Genomic DNA, 27,935 nt, shown 5'->3' with positions numbered 1-27,935 from the left:
CATACAAACTTCAAATTTCAATAGGTTCTGTCAAATTACTCTCCCAAAGTGTGCCAGTTTAGACTTCCACTAATGATGCATGAAAACCTTAGGTATACATCTAGAACTGGCCCATGTGTTTCTCCTGAATCAAAGCTCAAAGTCTCTGGGATCTTTCCAGGCCCTGAGCCCTACTCTGTAGAATCTGAGTGGATAAGCCAAGTGTTGAGAAGAATGAACACAGAAGAGGGACATCCTGTCTCCCACTAGCTATGTGGTCAACCAGGTAACACAACTCCAAAGGAAAGGCCACTTTGGGAGTAGGAGAACTGGAGCTCCTCATCACTAGAGGTGTCAGAGCAGAGTTTTGGTATCAACAAATGCACTGAGCTTGTACCCTGCACCAGGTCTGGAGCTAGGTGCCATGACCCAGAGATGAGTCACACCCTGTCCCTGCCCTCTCAGAGCTTGATATTCATGGAGAAAATAGACAAGTAAACAGATGACAATCTTACTGACAATTCTGTCTACTAAGTATTGAGTTGGACTTCCTTTTCTGACAATATCTGGAACTTCCTGCTACGTAACACATGGAAATGCTAGAAATAAAAACAACAAACGTCGTTTAAAATGCACAAATGGACTTCCAACCATTGGGTTTTAACAGACATCTGAGGAGATGAAGGCTTGGGCTTACATGATGTTACAGGTTGGAACTGAGAGCCTTGATAAATCTAGGACCTTTGAAGGGCTATACCCAAAGTTAAAGTGTGGGCTAGGGGAAAACAAACAAACATCTGGCTACTAACAAAGGAAACAAAAAGGATGTCTTTATCTTGGGCTGGTCTTTGGATGGGAGAAAAAAACTATCTTCTGAGAATTTGAAACTGCATCCCTGCCCTTCATGAGTATGGGGTGATGGGTGTGGGGTTCATATTTACATCACCTGCATGGCTAGGAATCCCCAAGGCTGAGAAATTAAAATAAAAGAAGACCTACTCTGAAAGTATCTCTCAGATGTCTAGCAGAAATGAACTCAAATCCTCTCTGGATCTTCTCCGGGTACCCTCTTCATCCTCTGGCCATTACAGGTTACACAGAATTCCTGTATATAAAGCTCTTCTAAACAGCTAATGATCCACAAAGAAACAACTGATGAAACACACAAGGAAACAACCCATGAGTAAGATTCAGTAGACACAATGAACAGAAGAATAAAACTCCCAAGAAATTCAGACAAAAGAATTATCAGATAATGATCATTAAGTTGCAGGTTAGAGGCAGGTGCTAAGTGCTTTAGAAGCATATTGAAAGAACTGACTCCTTGATGAAATCAAAATCTTCATAGAGAAGGAAACTTTAAGAATCCACCTTGAAGGATAAGTAGGATTTTGCCAAGTGAGGACAGATGCTATTGGGTGGCTGGTGGGGTGTACCAAGGGAATGACCATTGATAGTTTATTTATTTAGGTGCAAATAGGGCAGAAAAGTGGAGGGTGAGGCAAGGGAGGTAGATAGGGAGATAGATCACGCTGGCCCTTACAGCTCTTCAATTAAGTGCAAAGAAAAGCCAGTGAAGGGTTTTATGTGAGGGGTTAGTGATATCCATTTGCTCATTTGTTCATTCATCCATTCATTCATTCAACAATAAATATTAGGCATGGAGAATGATTGGACAATGGAGAGTGGCAGCAGAAGACCAGTCAGGAGAATAGAGCAGACATGCAGGTAGCAAATCCTGGTCGTTTAGACCAGGGTGGTGGCAGTGAAGATGGAGAGGAGTAGGTGGATTTGACTGATATTTAGGTCAAAGCTTGAAGGTGGATTGTGTATAAGGGGTGGGGAAGTGAGAGGTGTCAAGGCTGATTCCTAGGTTTTTGGCTGAGCAACAGAAAGATTAGTGGTGTTGGTCACAGAGCTAAGGAATTAAGGAGGAAGAGTGAGTTGTTGGAAAGAAGATCATGAGTTCAGTTTTAGATATTCAGAGTTTTAAGTGACTTTGGAATATCTGAGTGGCAATGTCTAGGAGGTAGTTTGATACATACAGCCTGAATCTCAATAAGAGAAATCTGGGCCAGAAATAAAGATCTGAGAGTCATCAACATGCAAATGGTAATTGAAGCCAGGGAAGTATAGGAGACTCCTTTGGGAGGCGGAGCCCATTTTCTGTTATATTTGTTAAGAGCTTTTAGTTGCAAGTAACTAAAGATCCAACTCAAACTGGATTAAATTAGGAAAGGAATTTGGTTGAAATGTCCAGCAATAACTGCTTCAGGCAGGGCTTGATCCAGTAGCTTAAATAATGAAACTAAGATTCAATCTTTTCTAATTTCTCCAAAACACTTCCTAGGAGTTGGCTTAACTCTTGACAGGCCCTCTCTTTGTGACCGCATGATTGCCTAGGGGAATGGCTCTGCCATGTACCACGGTGACCTTGCATGTATTCACACTGGCAAAGGTTTGAAAAGCTTATCTGAGTCTTGGCAGAATGCCTTGTGATCCTTCCAGAACATGAGAGGCTAGAAGGCTTGTAAAGCAATGAGGCCACCGTTTACTCTCCTCCTTATCTCCCCCGGCAGGCTGTCCTGAGAGTTGTCTTATTGCTCCCCAGATTCTGATGAGCTTTGGGACTTTCTGCCCTACCCTACTCAGAATGGAGCTGCAGAATATAAAACCTACTAATGTCAGTCTAGAATTGGCTCCTCAGCAATAGGTGACCCTCCAACCTGTGTTGCAATTGTTCTGTCCCTTTTGTTTCAGTGTCACCCTTTTTCGTGTGTGGAACAAGGATCACAGGAAGCTGGCTTGTTCATCTTGCTGGCTATGTAAGTAATAAACTGCTTAAATCAAAAAGTTGTATCTTTACCAGTAGAATCAGTCAGGCCTTAGCCTTGGCCTTGCCTTATTTTGTCTTATATGTATTAGCTGCCAGCTGCTCCTGGGTCTGGGTGCTTCCAAGCTCAAACCCAGCAGAAAAGGCCCATTGCCCAATAGTTCAATCCAAAATTTCAGAATTGAATCTCGTTAGCTCTGATTGGCCTGATTGGGTCATATACTCACACCTGAACCAATCACTGTGTCAAGGGATTTGTAATGTATTGGTTAGTTTAAGCCATTTAGGGCCCACTCCTAGAAACGAGAGTGAGGTCAGTCTCATTCAAATCATATGGCTGAGAATTCAGGGTCCTGTTACAAAAAGGGAAAGAGAGAATGGATACCAGAAAGCAATAAGCAAAGGCCATTATACATGTCTCCTTTCCCAGAGCAGTGTGTATTTGGGAAGAGGGCATGAGGGGCCTGGATGCACAATTGTGAAGGATGTGTCTCCTGAGCAGGGAGAGAGGTTCAGAGAGAAGAGAATGGGGAAAGGAGAGTCAATCTTCAGCCTTCAGGTTGGAGGCCTAGTTTAGCTCTTGGTTTTTCTAACAGGATGGCTTTTGCAATGGTGGGCACTTGAGGTAGGGGACAGGAAGGAAATTGAGAGGGCTTGAGGTACTGGGTCTCAGAAACCTCAGGGCATTATGTAAGACCAGAGCTCTGGTTCCTTTTGGTTCCTTACAATACTTGGGTCCAATGGTTGAGGAGGGAACTGGCGTAAATCTTCCAGTTCACCTAGCCCAGGAACCAGAGAAGACAGATGGTGAGAACGCTGGTTTCTCAGCCCAGTGTCACCACTGACATGGTGGGGAATCCTCAGCCAGGTGCTGCTTCTCTCTCGGTCTTAATTTCCCAATCTGTACAATGAATTAGACCAGACCTGTTTTACTATTTCAGTCTGAAGGACGCCTTTATCTTTCCCTACATGCCACTGTCTTCCACTCATCCCCCTTTGTTGAGCTGTTATTGTTTTCAAGTTTTTGTATAGTTTATTGTCTTCTGGTGAAGAATCTGCACAGTCAAATACAGATCAAGTCCACGCTATATCTTTAATTCTCCTTTTTGCTTTTATAGAAGCCCTGATTTTTCCACTCTATTCTTGTATTTCTTTTGCTGATTTTCTTGGAGTTTTTTCCTTCTCATCGAGGCCACATCTTGCAAATCTATGTTTGGGTTGATTTCTCTTTGCATAATCAAAGAAATTGTAAATTTTATCAAAGTCTGTTGTTTTGCCACTGCTGAAGTGACTTCAGATCTGAAGACAAAGATAATTATCTGGTGTATTCTCTGGTTACATCTTGGTTAGTTTTTCTTGATTGCAATCTTAGGTACTGTTGCTTTCACAGGGTAAAGGACCACTGTGACCATTTGTTTCTGTAGAAACAGTTGATATGTCATGAATTTCCTTGCCTGGCTGGTTACTGTGTCATTCAGAATGGTGACAGTTCAAAAACAATAGACATCCCAGTGAAAATTGGATGCATGTCATAAGCAGATGATTCAAATTTACTTAAAGTCAATAGTAAAAAATACATTTAAAATTGACTACACGTCAATAAAAAATAAAAATTCTTTTAAAATTGCAAAACAAACAAAAAAAAAAGCTGCTGGGCTGAAACCTTTTGGGGTGTTCAGGCTTTTTTGGACATGTGGCACACATTCTCCTTGTTTGGCCCAGCAACAAACGTTTCTCTGCACAAAAAAAAAAAAAAAAAAAAAAAAAAAAGAATGGTGGTGGCTCATCAGGCAGCCAGGGAGGAAAAAAGCTCTCAGTTGTGTTTAAAGGTTTTATATACTCCTCAATCTGATACTGTTGCTTTAAGTTTCTGTCTCAAATTTTTACTAATAAAAATCTCAGAGAACTGTTCTTCAGACCTTTACAGGAGCCAGGATCTGAGTGCTAAAGACAAGAAATAGGGGAATTTGAGAAACAATTGATCAGTGCTACCTCCAAAATGTCTCTTGAATCCACCCACTTTTCTCTACCACCCTGATCCAAGCCACCATCTTCTTTCACCTGGTTGACTGCAGCAGCCTTGGCACTGGTCCCCCTGCTGCCACCCCTCACTCCCTCCAATCCATTCTTCACTCAGTAGCCAGAGAGAGATTATTTTTAAAATCTAAGCTGTGATCATGTTCCAATTGTACTTGAAACCCTTTAGTCGACTTCCCTGGCTCTTAGAATAAAAATCCCATGCAGCATCATGGTCTACAAAGGCCATTTGACTCTTGCCTATTTCTCCAGTCTTACCTCTTGCTCACTTCACTCCTACACTGGCCTCCCTCATTGCAAGCCCACTGTAACCTCAGTCCCTGCTTCCCCATACATACCATTCACCATTGCCAGTTCTTCACATCTACGGCTTCTTCTCATCCTTTAGGTCTCAGCTTAAATATCACCTCCTCAGACAGGCTTTCCTTGATCACACAGTTCAGTCTATAGTTGGCACTCCGTTATTCATTATCACTCCTGGTCTATTGCCCTCATTGGGCTGATCACAGCCTCTATTTTTATTGTTTTGTATGACTCCCTGCTAGACTATAACCTCCAGCATGGGAGGGAGAATGTCTATCTTTCTTATCACCATTATTAGAGGATATTTACCTGCCCCCCTACCTCCGCCCCTCATCCAGCATCCAGTCACTTTTTGCCTTCACCAAAATGACTTAACTGAATTGTCTTCAGGGTTTGCTGTCCCAAGGCAAGCATGGTCAGTTCATGGTCCAGATTCTTACAGATCCTTTTTTCTTGCTGCCTTGCACATAGGCAAGAGGCAGGTACAGGACCTAATCTCAGTCAATTTCATGCTCTTTCCAAGAGCTTGGACTCTTGAATGGTATGATGCAAAGGCATTAAAAACTGGTTGGAGTTCATTCTTTCCAGTGCTGGTACCTGGTAGACCTGACAGGTGGTTCCTACTACCCAGGCTGTGTGATGTTGCTTCCCTGGGTCCTGACTATTCCAAGTCTGGTTCCTCAGTCTCCTCTTTGACCCTGTTGCGCTCCCTCATAGCCTCCTAGTTAATTTCCTTTATGTTAAAGATGGACAGAATCAGTTTGCTCTTTGGAATAAAAACAAATGTACTTCATAGATTGTAACTCCATAGCCTAGTGCAGGATTTGGCAATGATGCGTGTTCAATAAATGCTGAATTAAAAACTACCTATGTGTGTGGCTTAAAGCTGGTTACTCACTATCTCAGAGCCTCAATTTCTTCCTCTCTAGGTGACACACATATCGTCTGGGATCTATGGTTTTTCAGGATCTATTATTTCCCTTATTTCAATTCTCTACCCTCCCTTCTCAGCTACAACAACAACCCAACCCAACCCAACCCAACCCAACCCAACTTAACCCAACCCAAATTCCTCTCATTTTCTCAGGCATAGCAGCTTAACCACAACATCTGGATCCTGGTTCTGCCACTTATTAGCTGTGTGACCCCAGACAAATGACTAAATCTCTTTGCACCTCAGTTTCCTCATCTGCATGTAGTGAGGGGAAATTATAGTACCTGTAATTTTAGATATAGATATAGATATAAAGCACATATATATACAAAACATGCAGAACTCTCAAAATAATACTTAGCACAGAGTAAGCCCTGAATACTTGCTAGCAATTATTATTACTTTAATCTTTTTTTTTTTGCATAAACTACAGGATTCCTGTGCCTTCAAGGTAATGTTTTTCCAGGTATGGTTCCTAAACCACCAGCATCAGTACAACCTGGAGAGATTAAGAATGTAAATTCCTGGGCTCCACTTCAGACCTAGTGAATCAGTCTCGAAGGCAGAACTAGGAAATTTACATTTAAAAAATACATCTCCCAAGTGATTCTGATTCTCAATCATCTTAAGATATTGAGACATACTATACATACTATAAAATTCACCCAATTAAAATACACAGTTCAAAAAAAAAAGTACATAGTTAGTGGTTTTTGGTACATTCAGAGTTGTACAACCATTCCTCAATCTAATTTTAGAACATTTCATCACTCTAAGAAGAAATCCTGTATCCATTAGCAGTCATTTTCCATTCCCTCCCCTTCCAACCACCCCAGCCCTAGGCAACCACCAATCTGTTTTCCGACTCTATAGATTTGCCTCTATAGCGATATTCTGGACATTTCATATAAATAGAATTATACAATATGTGGTCTTTTGTGACTGGTTTATTTCACTGAGCATGTTTTCAAGGTTTATCCATGTAGCATATATCGGGACTTCATTATTTATTATTGCTCAATTATAATCCATTGTATAGATATACCACATTTTGTTTTTCTATCCATGAGCAAACAAAATGAGTATTTGGGTTGCTCTTATTTTTTGGCTCTTATGTATAATAGCTATAAATAAGCCATGAACATTTGTGCATATGTTTTTGTGTGGACACATGTTCATTTCTCTTGGCTATATAGCTCGGAGTTGAATTGCTGGATCGTATAGCAACTATATGCTCAACATTCTGAGGAACTGTCAAACTGTTTTCCAAAGTGGCTACAGCATTTTACATTTCTACCAGCAATGTATAAAGGTTCAATTCATCCAATTTTGTCAATACTTGTTATTATCTGTCTCTTATTGTAGCCATCCTAGTGGGTGTGAGGTGGTGTCTCATTGTGATGTTGACTTGTATTTTCCTAATCGCTAATGATGTTTAGAATATTTTCACGTGTTTACTCGCCACTTGTGTATCTTCTTTGGAGATATGTTTATTTAGATCTTTTGCCCATTTTGAATTGGGTTATTTGAGTTGTGAAAGTTCCTCATATATGCTGGATAAAAGTCCCTAGTCATATGACTTACAGATATTTTCTCCCATTCTGTGGGGTTTTTCATTTTTTGATGGCATCCAAAAGCATGAAAGTTTTACATTTTAATGTTCAGTTTACTTATTTCTTCTTTTTTGACTGTGCTTCTGGTGTTGTATCTAAAAAACCATTTCCTAACTTAAGGTCATGAAGATTTATTCCTATATTTCCTGCAAGGGAACATAGTTTTAGTTATATTTAGGTCTATTATCCATGCTCATTCATGTTTAAGAACCATTGGTTTGGATCACACCTTCTACCCACAATAGCTAATCACTGTTTTTCCATACAAAAGCATCTTCATCCAAAGAATGTTTAAGTCATCTCTTAAGATCATGTAAATAATAATAACAACAGCCGACTAATGTATATTAGCTAAGCATTTAAAGTTGCATAATCTTGTTCAGTCTTCACTATGTTATGAAGTGGTTTAAAATTTTCCAATGGCACATGGATTGCACTTTGAATAAAGCATGTTATAATCACCTCCACTTTTCATGATGCAATACACTTCACTCTAAGATGATGTAATAATAAATCTGTCTCCTCCTTTTATGCAAAAGGGGATACTAACACTTACACCTTTAGGAAGGCAGGTTGTGCAGATTAAATAAGCTCATGTGTGTTAAAAGTATGGTGCAGTGCTTGGCAGAGGGGGATTCAAAGGATGAAAGTGCTTCTCTCTACTCCCTCAGGACCCCCTCCCCTAATGGAGATCTGCCCCTACCACTGGTCCAGAAAGCTATCAGCTTGAGGGCTGATTTTTGCATTCTTTTCACATCTTGCTCCCCTTTTTCCTTCTCTAATCATTGGTTGTAATTTTACTTGCATTATTCTTAAGACTATTGCATCTCTTCAACTACTCTCCAAGGTCTACAAAGGCAGGGGGTGCAACTTTGTCACTGTAATGTTCCCCAACACACAGTACAGGGCCTGGGAGTATACCTATTTTTTAAAAATGTACAACTGACCACATCACTTCTTGGTTTAAAATTTTCCAATGGCACGTGGATTGCACTTTGAATAAAGCCCAGATTTCCAAACATAGCAAACAGGTTTCTTCCTGATTCCCTATCTGCCTCTCCACCCACACTTTCTCCACTTGGGTCATACTTGTTTCCTATCTCAAACACACCTGGCTGTTTCCTGACTCAGAGTTTGTTCCCTCCACTTGAAAGCACTGGTATGTTCCCCATCCTTTAGGTCTCAGTTCATATGTCTCCTTTTCCCAGAGCCTTCCCTGACCACCCTGTCCGATATTACCACCACCTTTCCCACCGAGTTGTTCTTGATCATGCAACCTGTTTCGTTTTATTCACAGATCTTAAATTTCCTTATATATTTACTATTTTAATTCTTATAGCTAACATTTAAGCACTCACCATAAGCACTTTTCATTAATTAATAAAGTGCGGTGCTACTTAATGCCTATCAACAGGATCTCCAACTCCAAAAGCCAGATCTCTACTGTTTGCCAATTTCTGTGGTGTAAACACTTCCTTTGGTTAGGATTTCACACTATCAACCTGAAATCACTGAACACCAATTTAGGAAGGGAAGGGCACACCAGTATATAGTATTTGCCATAGTGATACAGCAGTGGTGAATAACCTCAAGAGCACAGATAAAACAAGAGTAGGTAGAGAAAACAATTAGGAAGTCATGCGTTTTGAGTATTTATTATTTTGTTTTTTATATAATTCATTTAATTGTAAGTTTATATAATTTACTTTTTTTTTTAACCATCTTAACCATTTTTTTAAATTGAAGTACAGTCAGTTACAATGTGTCAATTTCTGGTGTACAGCATAATGTCCCAGTCATACATATATATCCATATATTCGTTTTCATATTGCGACGGGCAAAATTTCTAAGCATTCCTCAGTCGTTTTTAGCTAGCCCACAACAAGCCAATAACCAGCACATTTTTTTTTTCAGATGAGGAACCCGAGGCACAGAAAGGTTAAGCAATTTGTACAAGGCTGCAAATCTAATAAATCTGCCTACTACTCCAAAATGTAAACTCAGAAATCAGTATAGTGCCTGGCATATAAATAAATGAATATGTATTTCATACTCTTTAAAAACATAAAAAAGAAACATTTTAATATTAAAAACATACACATAAGAGTGAAATTAACATCTCTTTAAAACTCGTTCACAATCCTAGGACGATAACTGCCTTCGCTTTTCTATTTTCAGCAGCACTTAAACACCTCGGCAGTTTCACAATTCACCTGCTACCTAAGGAGACATCGCCCAACCCTTTACTACAAGCTTGAGACGCCGCGCTTTCCGTCGTCCCGCCCGCTTTCGCCGCAAAGCTTCCTGGGAGTGGTAGTTCCCAGTCTGGCAGCTACGGCGGCAGCCGCGAGGCGCGCCGGCCAGCAGAACTACACAGGGCGGCGCACAGGTCGCGAGTTCTCTTCTGCCTCGCCCTTCCTTCCCCGCTTGCGCGCCCGCCCCAGCTATCATGGCGGCTCCCTTGGCCCTGGTGCTGGTGGTGGCCGTGACCGTGCGGGCGGCCTTGTTCCGCTCCAGTCTGGCCGAGTTGATCTCGGAGCGGGTGGAGGTGGTGTCCCCACTGAGTTCTTGGAAGAGAGGTGAGGCCACCGGCTCGAGTAGGCGGCCAGGCCCCGCCTGTGCGCTCCTGGCCTCTGTGAATGGAAGGCGGGGGCAGTGGCTGCAAGCTCAAGATTCTGAGGGAACTGATCCGCTCTCAGGTCCCCAGGGAGGACAGGAGGGCGGGGCCCCTGGGCGGGACTGCGGAGGAGAGGAGGCCTGAGATTGTGTGGTGGGGTTGGGGTCGTAGGGGCCGGCTCACCTGCAGGGTGGGGATCTGAGGGGGTGTGTCCCACTCGGGTCCTGAGTTGAGGGATGTGGTCTGAGGAAGGTCAGGTTGAGGAAAGGGCGTGCTGGGTGGAGTGGGGTTTGGCGAGAGATCGCAGGTGTTGTATCCTGGGTACGGGATAGTGTGTGAGGGGAGCCCAAGTCAGAGGACCAGTCCTGCTTAAGCGAGGAGAGTGTGTGAGTGTGCTTAGAAGCCTATTCTCAGGCTGAGACTTGCAGTCTAGTTTTTCCTACTGTGTCTTCTAAGTTCTTCATCAAACATGGTTGTATACTAGCGTCTCCAAAGAGAATTTGGGCCAAAGGATCCACAGGCTAGTGGGAGACGCAAACAGATAGTTAGAATCATTTATGAAAAGTGTACATCCAGTTACTTCCATGGAGTTCTGCCCCTGAAGAAAGTGTCCCCTCCTCTTCCAGTTTTTTAAGGATGTGGGATTTGAGCTAACTCTTGGAGGATGTAGAGTTTGAAAAGAGATTAGAGAAAGGGGAGTTCCGGGTAGAAAGTAAACAGGATCAAGAAATGTTGAAGGATGTGAAATGTCCAAAGTAAGGGAGTAATGAAGTGGGAGTTAGGTTAGGGCCAGAGTTTGAAGATTTTTTAAACATTCTTACTGAAGTACAATATACGTACAATGCACATACAAGTGTAGAATTCAAAGAATTTTTACAAACTGTAAAAATTACATATCCATGTAACCAGCACCCAGATCAAGAAATGGAACATTATCAGCACCCCAAGAGTCCCCTTCATGTCCTCAAACTTCAAATGCTAGGGTTTTGATGTTATCCCATAGACATTTGGGAATGGGGAATGGCATAATGAATGGGCGTTTTATGAATAATTAGAGGTAAGATTTCCAAAAAAACTTACTGTGCATCAGAAACTATGGTAAGCCTCATTTTATCCTCCATTACTCTGTGTGTTAGGTGGTGTTATTTTCCCCATTTCACAGATAAAGAAACTGCGATTAAGAGAAGTTAAGTAGTTTGCCCAGGTTTTCCAGTTGATAAGTGGTAATAAAGGTAGTTGTAATTTGTCTATGTGATGGTAAGAGCTTAGACTTGATATCTTTGCATATAATATTTGCATATAATTATTTGTTGAACAAACTGAGTTGTTCCTTGGTTCCTGCTTTGTTCTGGATTCCAGAAGACCCAAGGCAGTATTAGCCCCTCCTTCCTCTGCTTTCTTAGCCCTTAAGTATACCTCTATTAAGATCATTATTAAAAATAAGAAGTGCTCACTTTATATCATAATTATTTGTTTATACCTGATAACGCCACTGTACTATGAGCTTCTTGAAGGCCAGAACTGTTTTATTCATTCCTGAATCGTTTGTGCCTGGCATAGAGTAGTTGCATAGTTACTGTTGAATAAATATTGAAGAAAAGAAAACAGATTTTATGTTTAAAATAAAATAAAATAAAATCTGTTTTCTTTTCTGGTTACTTATAGGATCAACAGGATGAAGGATCTAAAGATGAGGCAATGTAGTGTGGTGATTAAGAGCACAGGGTCTGGGATCTCAAGAAACATATGAGCGTTTCTCTGCAACTTAGTATTTGTGTGACACAGATAACATTTCTAACATCAATTTTCTCATCTGTAAAGTAGGAAGTTATAATATGTACTCCACTAAATGAGATAATCCATGTTGAAGCTCTTAGTACTATGGTAAAAGCCAAAAAGTGGCTAATTCACAGATTCTGAGTTTAAATAATAGGGAAATAGGTGAGTTGGCTGAAATAGATGAGTCAGCAAGGATAGCAGTAAGTCTTTAATGTGTGCGTAAGGTGATAGTGTGATATCCAAAGTTTAGATCTGGAACTGAGTGCCAATGTCAGGACTAGAGAGAGATTTGGTAATCTCCCATCTGGTTCTGATTAAGTCAGGACAGTTGTCCCATTTTGGAGGGGTACAACATCTGTACATACCACTTGTCTTCAGAATATATTTTAAGATGGGATATTTTTTAAAGCCAGTGATTGTATTAAACCCTGGAAGGCAGACATTTAAATATATTGAAGTAGGAGCCCTTCTGGTGTCACATGATGTTTTCAGTTTTTAAATGACCAGTCCTGGGAGGAGGGTGTAGCTCAAATGATAAAGCACATGCTTAGCATGCATGAGATCCTGGGTTCAATCCCCAGTACCTCCTCTAAAAATAAATAAATAAGTAAACCTAATTACCTCCCCCCACCAAAAAAACGATTAAAACAAAGAAACAAACAAATAAATGACCAGTCCTTTGGGTAAAGGGTCTTAGATCCGAATAGATTTTGATTGGCTCTAATCATGGACTGATTTTTTTTTTTATGGACTGATTTTTTAATGGGAATAAATGAGAAGTTATATGCTTGGAAGGGCGGATTCTTGTCTTCAAATACCTGAAGGGTTTTAAATTGATATGTTGTTAATTCTTTCATATCCCAAAGGCAGAATTCCAACTCAAACTGTCCAAATTATAATAAAAAATTAATTTATTGGCCTATATAACAGAACAGTCCACGGTAGACCTTGACTTCAAGCATAGCTGGATCCAGAGCCTCAGTGATTTCATCAGGACTAATTATTTTTCCATCTTGGCATTGACTGCATTCAGGAAAGCTCTTCCCAGGTATTGGCAAGATTTGCCACTAATAGCCTCTGACTTTTATATTCTCAGTGTCAAGTCCAGTAGAAAGAGGGTGATTCTTCTTCAGTGAGAACAACAGAACCCTTGGAATTGAGTCACGTTGGACTTATCTGGGTAATAATGCCAATTCTTAAACCAATTACTGTAATCAGCCCAGGTCATGTATCTATATCTCCCACTTTGGAGAGGGAGCAACCTCCCAAACCATGGAAGCGGGGTGTTATCCCATAGGAAAACTAGCTGTTACCAGAAGAGGAGGAAGTTGATGCTGGGCAGGAGAAAATAACAGATACCCATTAGAACAGGAAAGAGATGTTTGCTGTGTCACTCATTTCTACAGACCCATCAATTTATTTGATAGTCCAACTAAAATTTATACAAATTTCTTACATGACAAAGTGCAAGCATGTGCTTCTCAGTCCAATAAAAATAATAATAACTAACACTGATGTAATGCTTGCTACATGCCAGGTACTGTTCTAAGCACTTTAGGTATGTTAAAAAAAAACTAATTTTGTTCCCACGGTGCCCTGTGATATAAATACTGTTGTTAGCCCTTCTTTTTAAGTGAGAAAATCAAAGTACAGAGAGATTGTCACTTGCCCAAAGTCACATAGATAATAATGTTTTATGTAACTAGCTAGCAGTCTTTAGGCATGGTTGTTCCACCAGAGTTCACTATATACCATGTTGTGTTATCTGTCAAGAATAATTTTGGAATGTTTCTGTCATATTTTGGTGTTTCCTCAGCCTTTGACATAAAGATTAGGAATTACTATGGGCTTAGCTTCTTGAGTTCAGGATAGAGCTCAAACTATTAGTGTGTATTTAGAAATCCACCTCCAATGCAGCTGTGAAAGTCAGGGTCAAGAGGAACACTTCTGATAGCACTAGTTTAAAAAAAAACCAACACCCTTTTATTGTTAAACCACACACAACAATGTATTGCTTGGTGAATTATCATAAGGCAAAAACTTTTGTAATCGTCATCCAAGTCAAGAATCAGAACTTTGCCACTCACCCTAGAAGCCCTTCCATATGCCCCATCTCAGTCACAGCCTCCAGTTCCCCTCATAAGTAACCATTATCCTAACTTTTATAGTAATGACATTTTTTATTTCTTTTTTCTTATTACCCAAATGAGCATCCCTAGACACTATAGCTTAGTCATGCCCTTTAAAAAAACTTTGTGTATGTCTTTTAAGTCTCCCTTAATCTTTAAGTTCCGCATCCATTGTATCCTTTTCTTTACTATTCATTCCATTGTATCCTTTTCTTTACTATTCATTTGTTCTTAAACAGATCTGTTTGACCTGTAGAATTTCTCATAGTTTGGATTTTCGATTGTGTATTCATGGTACAGTATAACACATTCTTGTGTCGTCTGTATTTCCTGCAAATTGGCAGCTGGATCCAGAGACTGGATACTACTACTTTTTTGTTTGTTTTTTTAGATTTTTTTATTTGAAATAATTTTAGACTTAGAGAATATTTGCAAAGATAGTACAAAGAGATCCTGTATACCCTTCACCCAGCTTCCCCTAATGTTAACATCCTGCATAATGATGCAGTAATCAAAATTAAGAGAATAACTATATTCATGTATAACAATCATAGTTGTTATTCAGATTTTACTATTTTTTTCTACTGTTCTTTTTCTGTGCCAGGATCTGATTCAGTATCCCATATTGCATTTAGTTGTGTCTCTTTATTCTTCTCCAAAGCTTCTCAGCTTTGCCTTTTCTTTTATGACCTTGACACTTTTGAAGCATACTGGTCAAGTATTTTGTAGAAAAGTTTCTCAATTTGGTTTTATCTAATGTTCTCTCATAGTTAAATTGAGATAATGGATTTTGGGGAAGAATCCCACTGACGTGATGTGACCCTCTCAGTGCACTGGATTGGAGGATACATCATATTGAAATGTCTTATTATTTCTAATGTTAACCTTAATCTCTTGATTAAGGTAGTATCTGCCTGGCTTCTCAACTGTAAAATTACTATTTTCCCTTTTTAATTAGTAAACATTTGGGGGATATACTTTGGGGCTTTGTAAATATCCTGTTTCTCTTCAAGTTTTTGCCCACTACTTTTTGCATTTATAGGTTGAACTTCCCTGCAGTAATCATTACTGTGGTGCTCTAATGGTGACTTTTCTATTTCCCTATTTCCTTCTTTATGTATTAATTGGAATTCTGTTAGGAAGAGTTGTCATGTCATTTAGTTAATTAATTAATTCATTCATATTTATATCAGTATAGACTCATGGGCATTGATTTTATTTTCTAGATTATAATGCATACTTCTTTGCCATTGGGACCTATTTCCAGTTGACTCCTTTGTCCTTTTGACATACCTCCCTCTCACTTTCTTTTATTGTTGTTGGTTTTTTTGTGTGTGTATTTTGTTTTTAGCATTTTATTACTTTCTGGAACCAGGAGATGCTCCAGGCTTGTCTTGTATTTCCTTGGTCCAGCTTCAGAATTGACTTCTCCAAGGAGTCTTTGTTCCTTTATTGGAGAATGTTATTTAGAAACCAAGATCTGTATGTTAGGTGTGTTTATTGCACTGTTTCTAGGACCCTCTAGACTTGAAATATAAGGATACACTTTTTTTGAGAAAGCTGAATGCATGCCCTTCTTGATATGGGAAGCTCAAAGACAATGTTTGTCTTATACTAGATGATAATGCTTTTATTATCACCCATAGGAAAAGTATATCAAGGTAACTAAGAATTCTTGCTTCATGAGATCTATCAGTTAAGAGTGAACAACTTTATGAAAAAAAAACACTGATATTTTAGAATAATTGGCTGTAATAATTAGCTTTTATAGTCAACTATTGTAAAACATTAGTTGTTAGGTAATAATCCTGTGAGGTGGAAATGTTATTCATTGCTCTGGTGTACTTTGCATGGATTTTATTTTGGGGGGTACTCTAGGAAAAAGCATGGCTTAAAGCTATGGGTTCTTTAGTTTTTTTTAATTGAGTTTCTTTTTCCCCAAACAGGCATTTTGTGAAACCTACGTCAGAATGTTTCCAGCAAAATATTATTGGACCATTTTTATATGTATTAGAATTTGGGGGCCCTGGTTATTCTTTTATACATAGGATAGATTCACTATTATATTCTAGAGGATTTTGGTACTCTATAGCTCAGATTATAGTTCTCAAATGCACTGCAGACCATGCCAGAGTTTTCAGTCTTGTGCACCAAAATAAGAAAATAAGGGCATTGTGAGAAGTTTATCATAAAGCTAAATATATTCCAGTAAAAATATTGTGAGTTTCTGCTCTTCCTATACTTTTTTAGTGTTATAGCTAGTGGTACTAAATGGTAGTGTTTGTGTTTTTTTTTTAATGTCTTTACATGAATTTGATTCTATCATTTATCTATTAAGTAATATTGAGGTCGAATTTAATCATCAAGACAGTAGAACCACATTCCAGGCACTTGCCAGAGAACAGATTAACAAATTCACTAGTGTACAATATCTAGAAAAGGCATATCTGAGAGAAATTACTTTTAGACAGTTGCCTGAAAGGTATGCAGCTACATAATCAAAAATTTCCCTTTGGATTAAGTCAGTGGAGAGTGATGTTCCTGGGCAGCATCTTAGTGGTCCTCCGTAAAGTTGCTTTTACTGCTCTGTGGCTGGATGCCATTGACTTAGATTGAGTGTTGCCTAGTGAAGTGGCCTGATGAATCATCTCCTTGGGTCTCCAGTAAAGCTGTTAGTGAAGGGTTTGGTAGTTGTGTTACACAGCAGCTTCCTTATGTGGCTCCATGATGGAAGTTTCTCTCTGGTCCTAGTACGAGGACCAGTTACAGTTGTCTTGAACAGTGGGCTTTGTTTTATTTTTCAGATGCCATGAATTATGCAACTGATAGGTTTCCTTCTAGGGTAGGTTTATAAAGTTTAAAGCCATGCTTATGGCCCACTCATTACAAATATATAGTTATTTTTTAAACAGGCTCTGTAACTTTGATTTTGTTTTATTTGCCTTTTTTGAATAGGTAATTTAGCCACATGGTTCAAAAATCAAAGGTGCAAAAGTCTATATGATTGAAAGGCACCTTTCTACCATTTTCCTATACCACCTAGTTCTGTTCCCTGGAGGGAACTGTTTCTTATGTTTATCAGTTTCATATTTATATATGTAATGCATTTTAAAACTTACACATTTTATAGATTTTTGTGGCTTCATTTTATGTTTTTCTCATCTTTCGTCATTCGTTTTCTTTTAAAATTAATTTTCCTGTTAATAATTATAAAGTAATGCATGTTCATTGCTCAAGATTCAGAAACTAAAGAAAAGATAAAAGGAACCAAAAATCTTCTGTAATCTTATCATCCAGAGGTGGTTGCTGTTAATTTTTTGTTTATTTTTATTTGGTTTATTTAATGTTTCTGTTTTATGCTTGTTTTGAGGCATTTCTCATTGAATACATATTCATTCTCTCTCAAATAATTAAATGAATGAATGCTGATAAATATTTAAAGTAAAATTTGATTGTATTTTACATGTCGTGTTATGACCTGCTTTTCATTTAAGACTATTTTATGGACATCTTTCCTTCAGTAAATATACAGTTGACCCTTGAACAGTGCAGGAGTTAGGGACACCTATTGACCCTCTGTGCAGTTGAAAATCCAAGTATCATTTTTAGTCAGCCCTCCATATACACTTTTCCTCCATACCCTTGGTTCCTCCATATCTTCTGTTCTGCATCCACTGATTCAACTAACTGCCAGTTGTGTGTGTAGTACTGTAGTATTTACTGCTGGAAAAAATCCACATATAAGGGGACCTGTGGAGTTCAAACTCATGTTGTTTAGAAGTCAGCTGTATATCTGTAATATGCTTTTAAGTTTTAACTCAATTTTGTAATAATTTTAGATTTTCAAAAAAGTTGGAAAAATAGTACGTTGAGTCCCTGTTTACCCCTTACCCAACTTCTACTGTTACCATCCTATATAACCATATTACAATGACCTAGACCAGAAAATTAGCATTAATACAATAGTATTAACTAATTTATAGACCTACAGAATTTTTACCAATTATTCCACTAATGTCCTTTTTTTCTGGTCCAAGATTCAATCATGACCCCACACTGTATTTAGCTGTTATGTGTCCTTAGTCTCTTTCAATCTGGGATGCTTCCTTAGACTGAAGATTTTTTAAAGAGTACTGACCAGTTATTTTGTCTCTCAGTTTGGTGTTTTTCTCATGATGAGATTGAAATTATGCTTTTTTGGCAAGGATACCACATTTCCGGTATGAGGATCACAGTATTTTTATCCCCATCTCAGTGAATCATGTCAGGAGGTACTTGCTGTTGATAATGTTAACTGGTTAACATATTACTGGTGTTGTTAACTTAGGTCACTTGAGTTAGGTAGTGAATGCCAGGTTTATCCACATAAAATTATTATTTTTCCCCTTGCAAACATTCTGTTTCCAATCATATTTTTACCCACTAATTTTAGTATCTATTGTTGATACCTTTCACAGTTATTACTGTGGGGTCTGCCAAATGGTGATTGTCTATTTCCATCTTCCTTATACATTTGATGTTTATAATTCTCTATGGGGAAGAGCTTTCTTTTCTCTTCCACTTACTTATTTATTCAGTTATTTATAACGTAGTATGATTTTTAACTATAAAGTGCCCCTATCTATTTGTCTGTATAACTATCCACATATACATATATATATACATAAAAATACATGTACATAAATCTCCATTAATAGACATTAGAGTTATTTAAAATTTTTTAGTACTCTGAGCACCATAATAAACATACTTCTTTCGGCACTTGTCCAGTTATTTCCCTGGGATAAATTGCCCTGAGAACAATTTATTTCTGGGTCAGAAGACACACACTTAAAAAGTACATATTGCCTATAGAAAAGTTAATACAAACGTCACACAAACAAGCAGCGTATAAGAGTGACTGCCATTTTCCTACTCTATGGACAACATTTCTCAGAGCTTCTTTCTTGATTAGTTTTTTGGAATGGAGCAGAATATATACAAATGAAACACTTTTTAGAGTGGATGGAAGCTACAAGGAGATGGTAAGAAGCTTATCTTTTAACATAAAATTTTCTCATGAGTGCTGCCCCGCAATGGGCAATGTATAGAAGAAAGTTCTGCATCATCTGAAATCAAGACTTAAATTCACTTGCTGGGAATGAGGTAAAGGGGGTTAGACAGACCGTGAAGCCCTTCATGTTCCCGGGAGTATCGAACACTGGTTTATGGCCATCTGCCTATGTCTCTGAAGTAAGAGTGAACTTCGATGTCTTACTTTTCAGTGGTTGAAGGCCTCTCTCTGCTGGACTTGGGAGTGTCTCCGTATTCTGGAGCAGTATTTCATGAAGTAAGTGCTTTGTTTTCTTTTCTGGGTACCAAAGAGTAGTTTATAGTCACAGATACCAAAGCCTAACCTCTGTTTTGTACAAACATTTAAAAGATCTATTTTTAAAAATCATATTTAGAAACCGTCCTTTTTAAAATGTCCTCTGCTTAAGAAGATTTCACAATTGCAGTGGAAATGATCCAGATTAAGATTGTATTTTGGGGAAGCAGATGAGATTTCTGTAGAACTTACTATTTTTGTTGGCAAACACATTGTAAACAGTTCTCAGTCCATGAATAGGTTATATGCTAATTGGCATGTAATTGGTTCTTTGGAATATGCTTTTCCATGAAAACTGTGAAAGCAATTGTTGGCTTCTTAGAAAGCTCACAAAAGCCTATTTAACCCATAAAATTAGTTCTTAAGAGGAATAAAATCACTCTTAAGTCACCATCATCTCTTGCTTGGGTTACTACAATAGCTTCCTGACAAGTCTTTCTGCATTCAGTCTGGCTCATTTACTTTTCATTCTGCAATCAGAACCATCTTCCTGAAATGTAAATCTCATTTTGTCAGTGTCCTACTCAATACCTTGGAATGTTCACCACTGAGCTCAGGATAAAATCCAGAACCTTAGCATGCATAGAAAGCCCTGTGGGCCCTGCTAACCACATCAACTGCATATCTTTCCATTTTCCTCTTCCCATTTTTATTGACCTTACCATTTAGAAGTCTTCTAATTTGACAATTTAACCCCTAATTTTTATAATTGCTCCCTCTTTCTACTTTGAGAACAATTTTTTTGGTTTGTCTATCAAATTTTGTTTTTTTCCCCGAACATTCAGCTTGGTTCTCATAGAGATAATAACTCTTTTGCATTCATATTTCATTATCTTTGTAGTGCTATCTAACTGAACCACAGTGACAAGAGCTACTAGCAGAAACAGGTTAGGAACAATTGAAGAGACTTTTTTTGTTGTTGTTTGTTTTGTTATGTTTTGAGGGGAGGTAATTAGGTTTGTTTATTTATTCGTATTTATTTATTTTAATGGAAGTACTGGGTACTGATCCCAGGACCTTATGCATGCTAAGCATGCACTCTACCACTGAGCTATATACCCTCCCCCAACAGACTTTTTAATGAGCACACAGTTCAGTTATTGGAAACAGATGTGTGTGGGCATACTCAAGCATAGCCCACCAGCCATGAGCTCAGTGTTCTGTGGGCCTTGGGCAGTATGTTTTCTAGACAGAATAGGAGCCCCCTGAGAGAGTTTTGACATACTTTTATTGTGCTCCAGCACCATATTCTCTCTTATCTATGTGTCTTTGCTCATGTTGTTGTCTCCTTGTGGCAAGCCATTCTTTCCTCTTTTTGTGGCTGACTCTGCTATTCAGACATTAGCTTAGGTTTTACCTCCCCCAGGAAGCCATCCCTCATCACCTTAGACTAAGATATTTCTCCTGTATCTTCCAAAGTGTCTTGTGCTTATCCTTTTCATGGCTCATATTATACTCTGTACTTGTTTTACCCACTATGATATATGCTCCTCAGAACATGTACTGGCTCCCTTTCATCACTTACTCCTAGTGCCTAGCTCTGTATCTGCATATGTATTCCAATCCCTCCATACTGTCTCTCTTTCTTTTAACAAAGGTTTGTTAAGTGCACACCAAATGCCAGCTACCCTGCCAGGTGCTAGGGATGTAAAACAAGACACAGTCCTTGGCCTTATGATACTTTAATTTCTGAGAGAAACAGACAATAAGTTAGTAAAAAAGAAATGGATTTCAGAGCAAAGAATATTGTCAGGAGTAAAGAAGGTCATTTCATAATGATGAAGGGGTCAGTTCATCAAGTGGACCTAACAATTCTAATGCTTATGCACCTAATAACAGAATTTCAGAATACATGAAGTCTGATAGAACTGCAAGGAGAAGTAGACAAATCCCCAGTAATAGTCTGAGATTTCAGAATCCTTCTGTCAATGATTGATCGAACAAGCAGACAGAAAATCAACAAGGACATAGAAGACTTGAGCAATACACCAACCAACTTGACCTCATTGACATTTACAGAACGTTCCATCCAATAACAGAACATAGAATCTTTTCAAGTGTATATGGAACATTTGGAAGATAGAGCATATCCTGGGCCATAAAATAAGACTTAATAAATCTAAAAGGATTGGAGTCATATAAAGTATATTCTCTAACCACAGTGGAATTAAGTAAAAAACTAGTATCAGAAAGATACCTGAAAAATCCTCAAATATTTGGAAACTAAGTAACATATTCCTCAATAACTCATGGATCAAAGAAGAAATCAGAAGGGAAATTAGAAAGTATTTTTAACTGAATGAAAAGGAAAACACAACCTATCAAAAAATGTGGGATGTTGCTAAAGCAGTACTTGGGGGAAATTTATAGTGTTAATTACCTATATTAAAAAAAGAGGAAAAGTTTCAAATCATTGACCTCAGTTTCTACCTTAAGAAACTAGAAAAAAAAATATCAACTCAAAGTAAGCAAAATAAAAGAAACAATAAAGATCTAAGTGGAAACAAATGCAATAGAAAACAGAAAAATAGTATTGAAAGTCACCAAAATAAAGTTCTTTGGGATGAACAGTAAAATTAGTAAACATTTGGGAATGATGGATATGTTTACTATCTTGATTGTGGTGATGGTTTCATGGGTGTATACATAGGTCAAAACATATCAAGTTGTACACTCTGAATATGTGCAGTCTGTTTTATACCAGTTACACCTCCTTAAAGCTGAGTTTTTAAAAATATGATTTCATGTAAGTGGTAAGTACATACAGAAAAATGAAGCTGAGTAAAGAGATAGAGTGATGATCATGAAAGTGTGTTCAGGGAAGGCACTCTGAGGAAGTGAAATTTGAATAAGAGATCTAAATGAAGCAAGCAAGCCATATGATGGTCCTGATTTGGGAATGAGTTTGGCATTTGTGAGTTGCAGAAAGATGGCCAGTATTGCCAAGGCAGAATGAGCAAAGAGGAGAATGATAGAGCTAAGTTGTAAGAAGTTAGGGGCCTAATTATGTAGGACTTTTTATAGACTTGATTAGGAGTTTGGAATTTCTATCTATCTGTCTGTCTGTCTGTCTGTCTATCTATCTATCTATCTATCTATCTATCTATCTAATCTTTTCCTCCAGTTTTATTGAGATATAATTGACCTACAGCACTGTGTAAGTTTAAGGTGTACAGCATAAAGATTTGACTTTTATACACTGAAAAACACGTTAAATTTAGTGAACATCCATCATCTCATATAGATACAACATTAAAGAAATAGAAATTTTTTTTTTCCTTGTGAGGTGAACTCTTAGGATTTACTCCTTTAACAACCTTCATATATCATGTACAGCAGTGTTAATTATATTTATCATTTGTTGTACAATGTATCCTAAGTACTTACTTATCTTATAACTGGAAGTTTGTACCTTCTGACCATCTTCATCCAATTTCCCTTCCCCCTCTGGTAACTGTAAATCCAGTCTCTTTTTCTATGAGTTTGTTTGTTTGTTTTTGAAGTATAATTGACCTACAACACTATGTTAGTTCCTGGTATATAACACAGTGATTAGATATTTCTATACATTTTAAAATGCTCATTATGATAAGTCTAGTTGTCATTTGTCACCATACAAATATATTAAATAATTACGATTTTCCCCATACTGTGCATTTCATACCTGTGACTCATTTATTTTTCAGCTGAAAGTTTGTACCTCTTAATCTCTCTATCTCTCTCCTCCTTCACCCTTCTAACCTTTTATCTATCTTTTAATGTAATTGTTTTTAATGTCCAGAATTTGTAATATGAGTACTAGAGCTTCCTTCCAGGCTCAAGTTTATAGATTCTCAGTTGGCTGGTGAGGCCACTTGGGATACTTCTTGTCTAATTTGGTTTCTAGGAAGACTTCATTCAAGTCCTTAATGGTTACTGATCAAATGGAATTATGTTCTTCATCTTTTCCAACTCTTTTTCATATTCCTCAATCCTGGCCTTTAGAGAGACAAAAACTCAGCACAGCATTCGCATCTTTTTCTTCAGCATCCTCCTGGACAATGTATTTATGTTCTGGCACGAGAACCTTCAGGGCATTAAACTTTTTTTTTAAAGTCATCTGCTAAGCCAGCCTTCACCACATTGGCCTTGTGGTAAGCCCAGTCCATAGCAAGGATTCTCAGGTAGAGGAGCCAGCCTGGAGGTGAGGGTCTTAATTCATGATTTCAGGGAGTTGGCAGTGGCCTTTTGGTCTTGGGCTATGATCTCCCCAGAAGCTACCCAGTCAATGCCTTTTAGAGCAAGTTTTTGTCCAGCTGCCTGGAGATCCTTTACTGACCTTGGTGGCCCACAATGGCAGGTGAATTTTATTTTACTGTGATAGGAAGACACTATAGATTTTTAAACCAGGAGAGAAGTGATCATATTTATTTTACATTTAATAAATGTTGCTGTGGTAATGATCATTTTGTAATGTATAGAAACATGAAATCACCATGTTGTACACCTGGAACTAACAGTGTTGTAGGTCAGTTATACGTCAATTAAAAAAAAAAAGAATCTAGAGATTTTACCTCAGTTCAGAGTTGTCCTTAAAAAGGATAGGTTCTATGTCTTGCAATTGTAAAATGGAAATTCTTTACTTGATGAGTTATTTCATCATTTGTATAGGAAGGCATAAATGGAGATAGTGATGAAAACAAACAAAAAAACATTGTGCAGATATGACTGAGCTGTGGTTCCTCTCATCTGTGAAAAATGTTGCAAGTTTAATTAAAAGTCTTTTAAGTGTAACAGTATTTCACTATGTTCAACTCAGTTGAGTAACTTCGTAAGAAATGGTTGTAGAAGGTAAGGAAAAGCTGAGAATTTCTGCCATGTTGGAACTGTGATTCTTTTGGATTTGTAACTTTCCTTTCATTGAAAATAAACACTAAGGTCTTTTTTAAGATCTTAAAAAATCTGCATACTGGAAGGAAATTGACTCTAGGAGCAAGAAGTGAAGCTGGGAAAATGATTAGGATGCTTGTGCAGTAGTCAAAGCAGGATGATGATGGCTTGAAACTAGGGTGGTAAGAACAAAGGTGGTGAAAGGTGATAAGATTCTAGTTATATTTGTAGAGGTAGATTTATTTGTAGGTTTGATGAGAGCTATGAAGGCAAGAGAGAATTTAAGGATATGATTCAAAGATAACAGGTTTTTGTCCTGAGCAACTGAGTAAATGGTGGTGTTATTTCATGAGGTGAAGCATACTGAAGGAGGAGCAGGTTTTAGTTAGGGTGGGAAATAAAGAGCTCAGATTTCACCATGTTAAGTTTGAAGTGCTTATTAGATATCCAAATGGCAATGTTAAGGCAATTGGCTGTACAAATGTGAAACTCAAGAAGAGAGATCCAGGCTGGAGATACAAAATTGGGATCTATCGGCCTATCAATAATATTTGAAAACATGGGGCAGGATGTGTTTACCTCATGTGATAGCTAGCCTCCAAGATGGCTCCCAAAGATTTCCACCTCCTAGTAGTCACCTTTGTGAAGTTCTCTCCCACATTGTACCAGAGTTGGTCTCTGTGACCAACAGAATATGGCAGAAATGATGGCATGTCTTCCTAGATTAGGTTATAAAAGACCCTGCACGTAGACTTTCTCTCTCTTGGATCACTTGCTCTGGGGAACAAGACAATGATGAATCCTAGAACACATTCTTACTCTTCATCATGTGCTATACTAGTGTGTGTGTGTGTGTGTGTGTGTGTGTGTGTGTGTGTGTGTGTGTGTAAAAGGAGATAAAGGCATAAGGTAGGAATTTCTGGTTACCAGAAACATGTTAACTTTCTATACCTTATTAAGCAGAGGTTTTGTTTTGTTTTGTTTTGTTTTATGAGGGGGAGGGTAATTGGGTTTATTTATTTATTTATATTTGGAGGAGGTACTGGAGATTGAACTCAGGACCTCGTGCATGCCAAGCGTGCACTCTACTGCTTTAGCTATACCCGTTCCCCCTGAATATCTGTATTAAGATAACCCCTTTAGGACTGTTAACCTTTAAGAACTCTGAATTAAGGGACAAGAACAGTTGCTTCACTTGAACACAGTGCGGATGACTTTGAACTCAGAGTCCGATGGTCCTCATTCCTGAATATGGGTTAATTTGCTTCTAAGTTGGGCATTCATAAATCAAGAGCTACCTGTATTTTAATATAGTTTCTCTAAGTAATAAAAATACTATAAAGAAATAAAATTATATCAAACCCAAGAACACTTTTGGAGAGAAAGTTCATTATTTGTATTGTTTTCTTCCTTAGTCTTTAGCAGATTTTATTATCTAGTTCTTAGGGAAAGGTAAAAATATGTGAAAGTGGAGAAGAAAAATCTGCACAGGAGAGAAAAAAGGAATTTAGTTACCACAGGTTAGATTTTATGACTATCTTCAACAGATGTTTCTGTTTTCTGTGTTTACCCAAGTACTGATAGTAAAATTGTGAGTTTACCCATATATACCCTACCCTGAGTGGGAGTGCTCACCTAAATGGAGATGTAGCATACAGACAAATTATATTCAGTGTATACTTCTCTATAATAGTATGATATGCAATTAAACTAACTGCTGTGTACATGTTAGTTCATTATGGCAGTGAGCTCATTTGCTGATAGGCTTTTTGAGAACAGTTTGTTCTGTTATTTTTGAAACCAATTTAGTGCCATTCTAAACTATCTGAAACATCAAAACACTTTGAAAGCAGGCTATTGGTAATATAAATATCAAGTTGCTACTTCTTACAAACAAAGTTAAATGCAAAAAAGGATCCATTAGTAGATATTTGTAAAAGTTTAATTCTTTTAGAATTTTGAAAGGCAAAGCTGATGACTCTATTTTCAAAAAGAGGTAAAAAGTTGATCTCAGGTAGCTAACATATTGAAGTTTACTGTATGCAAGTTACCATGCTAAGTACTTTGTGACTGTTACCACTTGATTCTCCCAAGAACCTTGTGAAATAGGTCACTATACTTGTTTTATAGCTAAAGAAACTAAGGCTTAGAGGGGAAAACAACTTGCCCAAAGGTACATAGGTGGAACCTCATTTTAAACCTGAGTCTGACCCCAGAGATTTATCCTTTCTTCCACACTGGGTGTTCTCACTAAAAAGCCTGTCAATGACCTTTAGAGTATCTTAGGACACATTTTTGCATGTAGTTGGGGATTGAGAAGAGGTGTTCCTGAGTCACGAGCATGGGCTTGCTAAAACCAAGTTATGTACTTTCCTTCTTTTCTGGTGGATTGACAAACTGGCTTATATAGAAGACCAACAATCCTGCCTAGAACAACTAGAAAAGCAGGAGGAATACAAAAAACATCCACTTGATGGCATTGGGTAAGATGACCGGGATTTGAGGGGCTGAGATCCCAGAGAGGAAGGTCCAGAAATTGAGACCAACAGCCTGAGCTGCTTTCTCCTTGATGCATTTACCAATTTATTGTAAATGGCACAGGCTGAGGAGGCAGAGAAAGAGAACAGAAATTGGCTGGTAAGAGGCTATGGTACTAAACATAAACAGAGCTGTTGGCAGTGTAATGGTGCTAGGAAATAAAAATTCGATTGTACTTCCAACCAAAGTGGCAGGGCTATGGCGAAGGACTTGGCTTCTAGTTGAGTCCTCTGAAGGACTACAGTTGAGGAATAAGGGTATAGACTAATTTTACAAAGACTGAAGCTAGCTTCTAATTAGGTAAACCCCTAATTAGATTAAGGTGATACAATTCTATTCTAATTACTTGACAGAAGCTTAAAAAAATCCTTTCTGGAGGAAAATCCTGAACCTCTACAGTTTCTCTTGCACAACATACATCATTCAATTTAAAATTACCAAGCATAATAAAAGATAGAAAAAATAGGCACTAAAAACAGATTCACAGGTGATCCAGATACTGAGTTATCAAATTTGGACTTTAAAATAACTGTGACCAATGATTAATATGTTCAAAAAGTAAATGAAAAGATAGTGAATTTCTCCAGGGAACTGTAATATATAAAAATCATCAAATGGAAATTCTAGAACTAGAAAACAATAACAACTGAAGAATGCAATAGGCAAGTTTAACAGCAGATTACACAAATCAAAGAGGATTAGTGATCTGGAAGATAGGTCTGTATAAAGTACCTAGACTGAAGCTTGGAGAGAAAAGGATAGAAACAGAAAAAAAAAAAAAAAAAGAGAGAGAGAGAGATCTATTAGATACAGTAGAAAGGTTTAACATGCATACAAATAGAGTTTCAGAATGGGAGTATAGATAGACTGAGGCAGAAACAATATTTGAAGAGATAAATGGCTGAAAAATCTTTTAAACTTATGAAATATTTCAA

At 38.0% G+C, this 27,935-nt stretch overlaps 2 protein-coding genes and 1 pseudogene across 3 annotated transcripts in view; 1 reads left to right on the top strand and 2 right to left on the bottom strand.

Annotated features, from left to right (window-relative positions):
- The window catches only part of LOC116658005 (60S ribosomal protein L29-like), an 801,314-nt gene that overhangs the window by 381,941 nt on the left and 391,438 nt on the right, over positions 1 to 27,935 (bottom strand). The window lies entirely within an intron of this gene.
- Positions 10,068 to 27,935, top strand: part of PIGU (phosphatidylinositol glycan anchor biosynthesis class U) — a 79,280-nt gene continuing 61,412 nt past the window's right edge. Inside the window, exons 1-2 of one of the 2 annotated variants that reach the window (XR_004313212.1) lie at positions 10,068 to 10,279; positions 19,490 to 19,554. Coding sequence is in view for 1 of the 2 variants with exons in the window: in XM_006188555.2 (XP_006188617.2) it covers positions 10,150 to 10,279; positions 19,490 to 19,554 (195 nt within the window). In the remaining variant the exon portion in view is untranslated. The remainder of the gene's footprint in view (positions 10,280 to 19,489; positions 19,555 to 27,935) is intronic. The other variant, XM_006188555.2, reaches the window with a different exon arrangement.
- On the bottom strand, positions 23,374 to 23,973 carry LOC106730099 (annotated as a pseudogene).

Source organism: Camelus ferus, chromosome 19, assembly GCF_009834535.1.
Source record: "Camelus ferus isolate YT-003-E chromosome 19, BCGSAC_Cfer_1.0, whole genome shotgun sequence".
Lineage (NCBI taxonomy): Eukaryota > Metazoa > Chordata > Mammalia > Artiodactyla > Camelidae > Camelus > Camelus ferus.
Note: the sequence above shows the minus strand (reverse complement) of the source record. Positions and strands in the feature narration are given on the sequence as shown.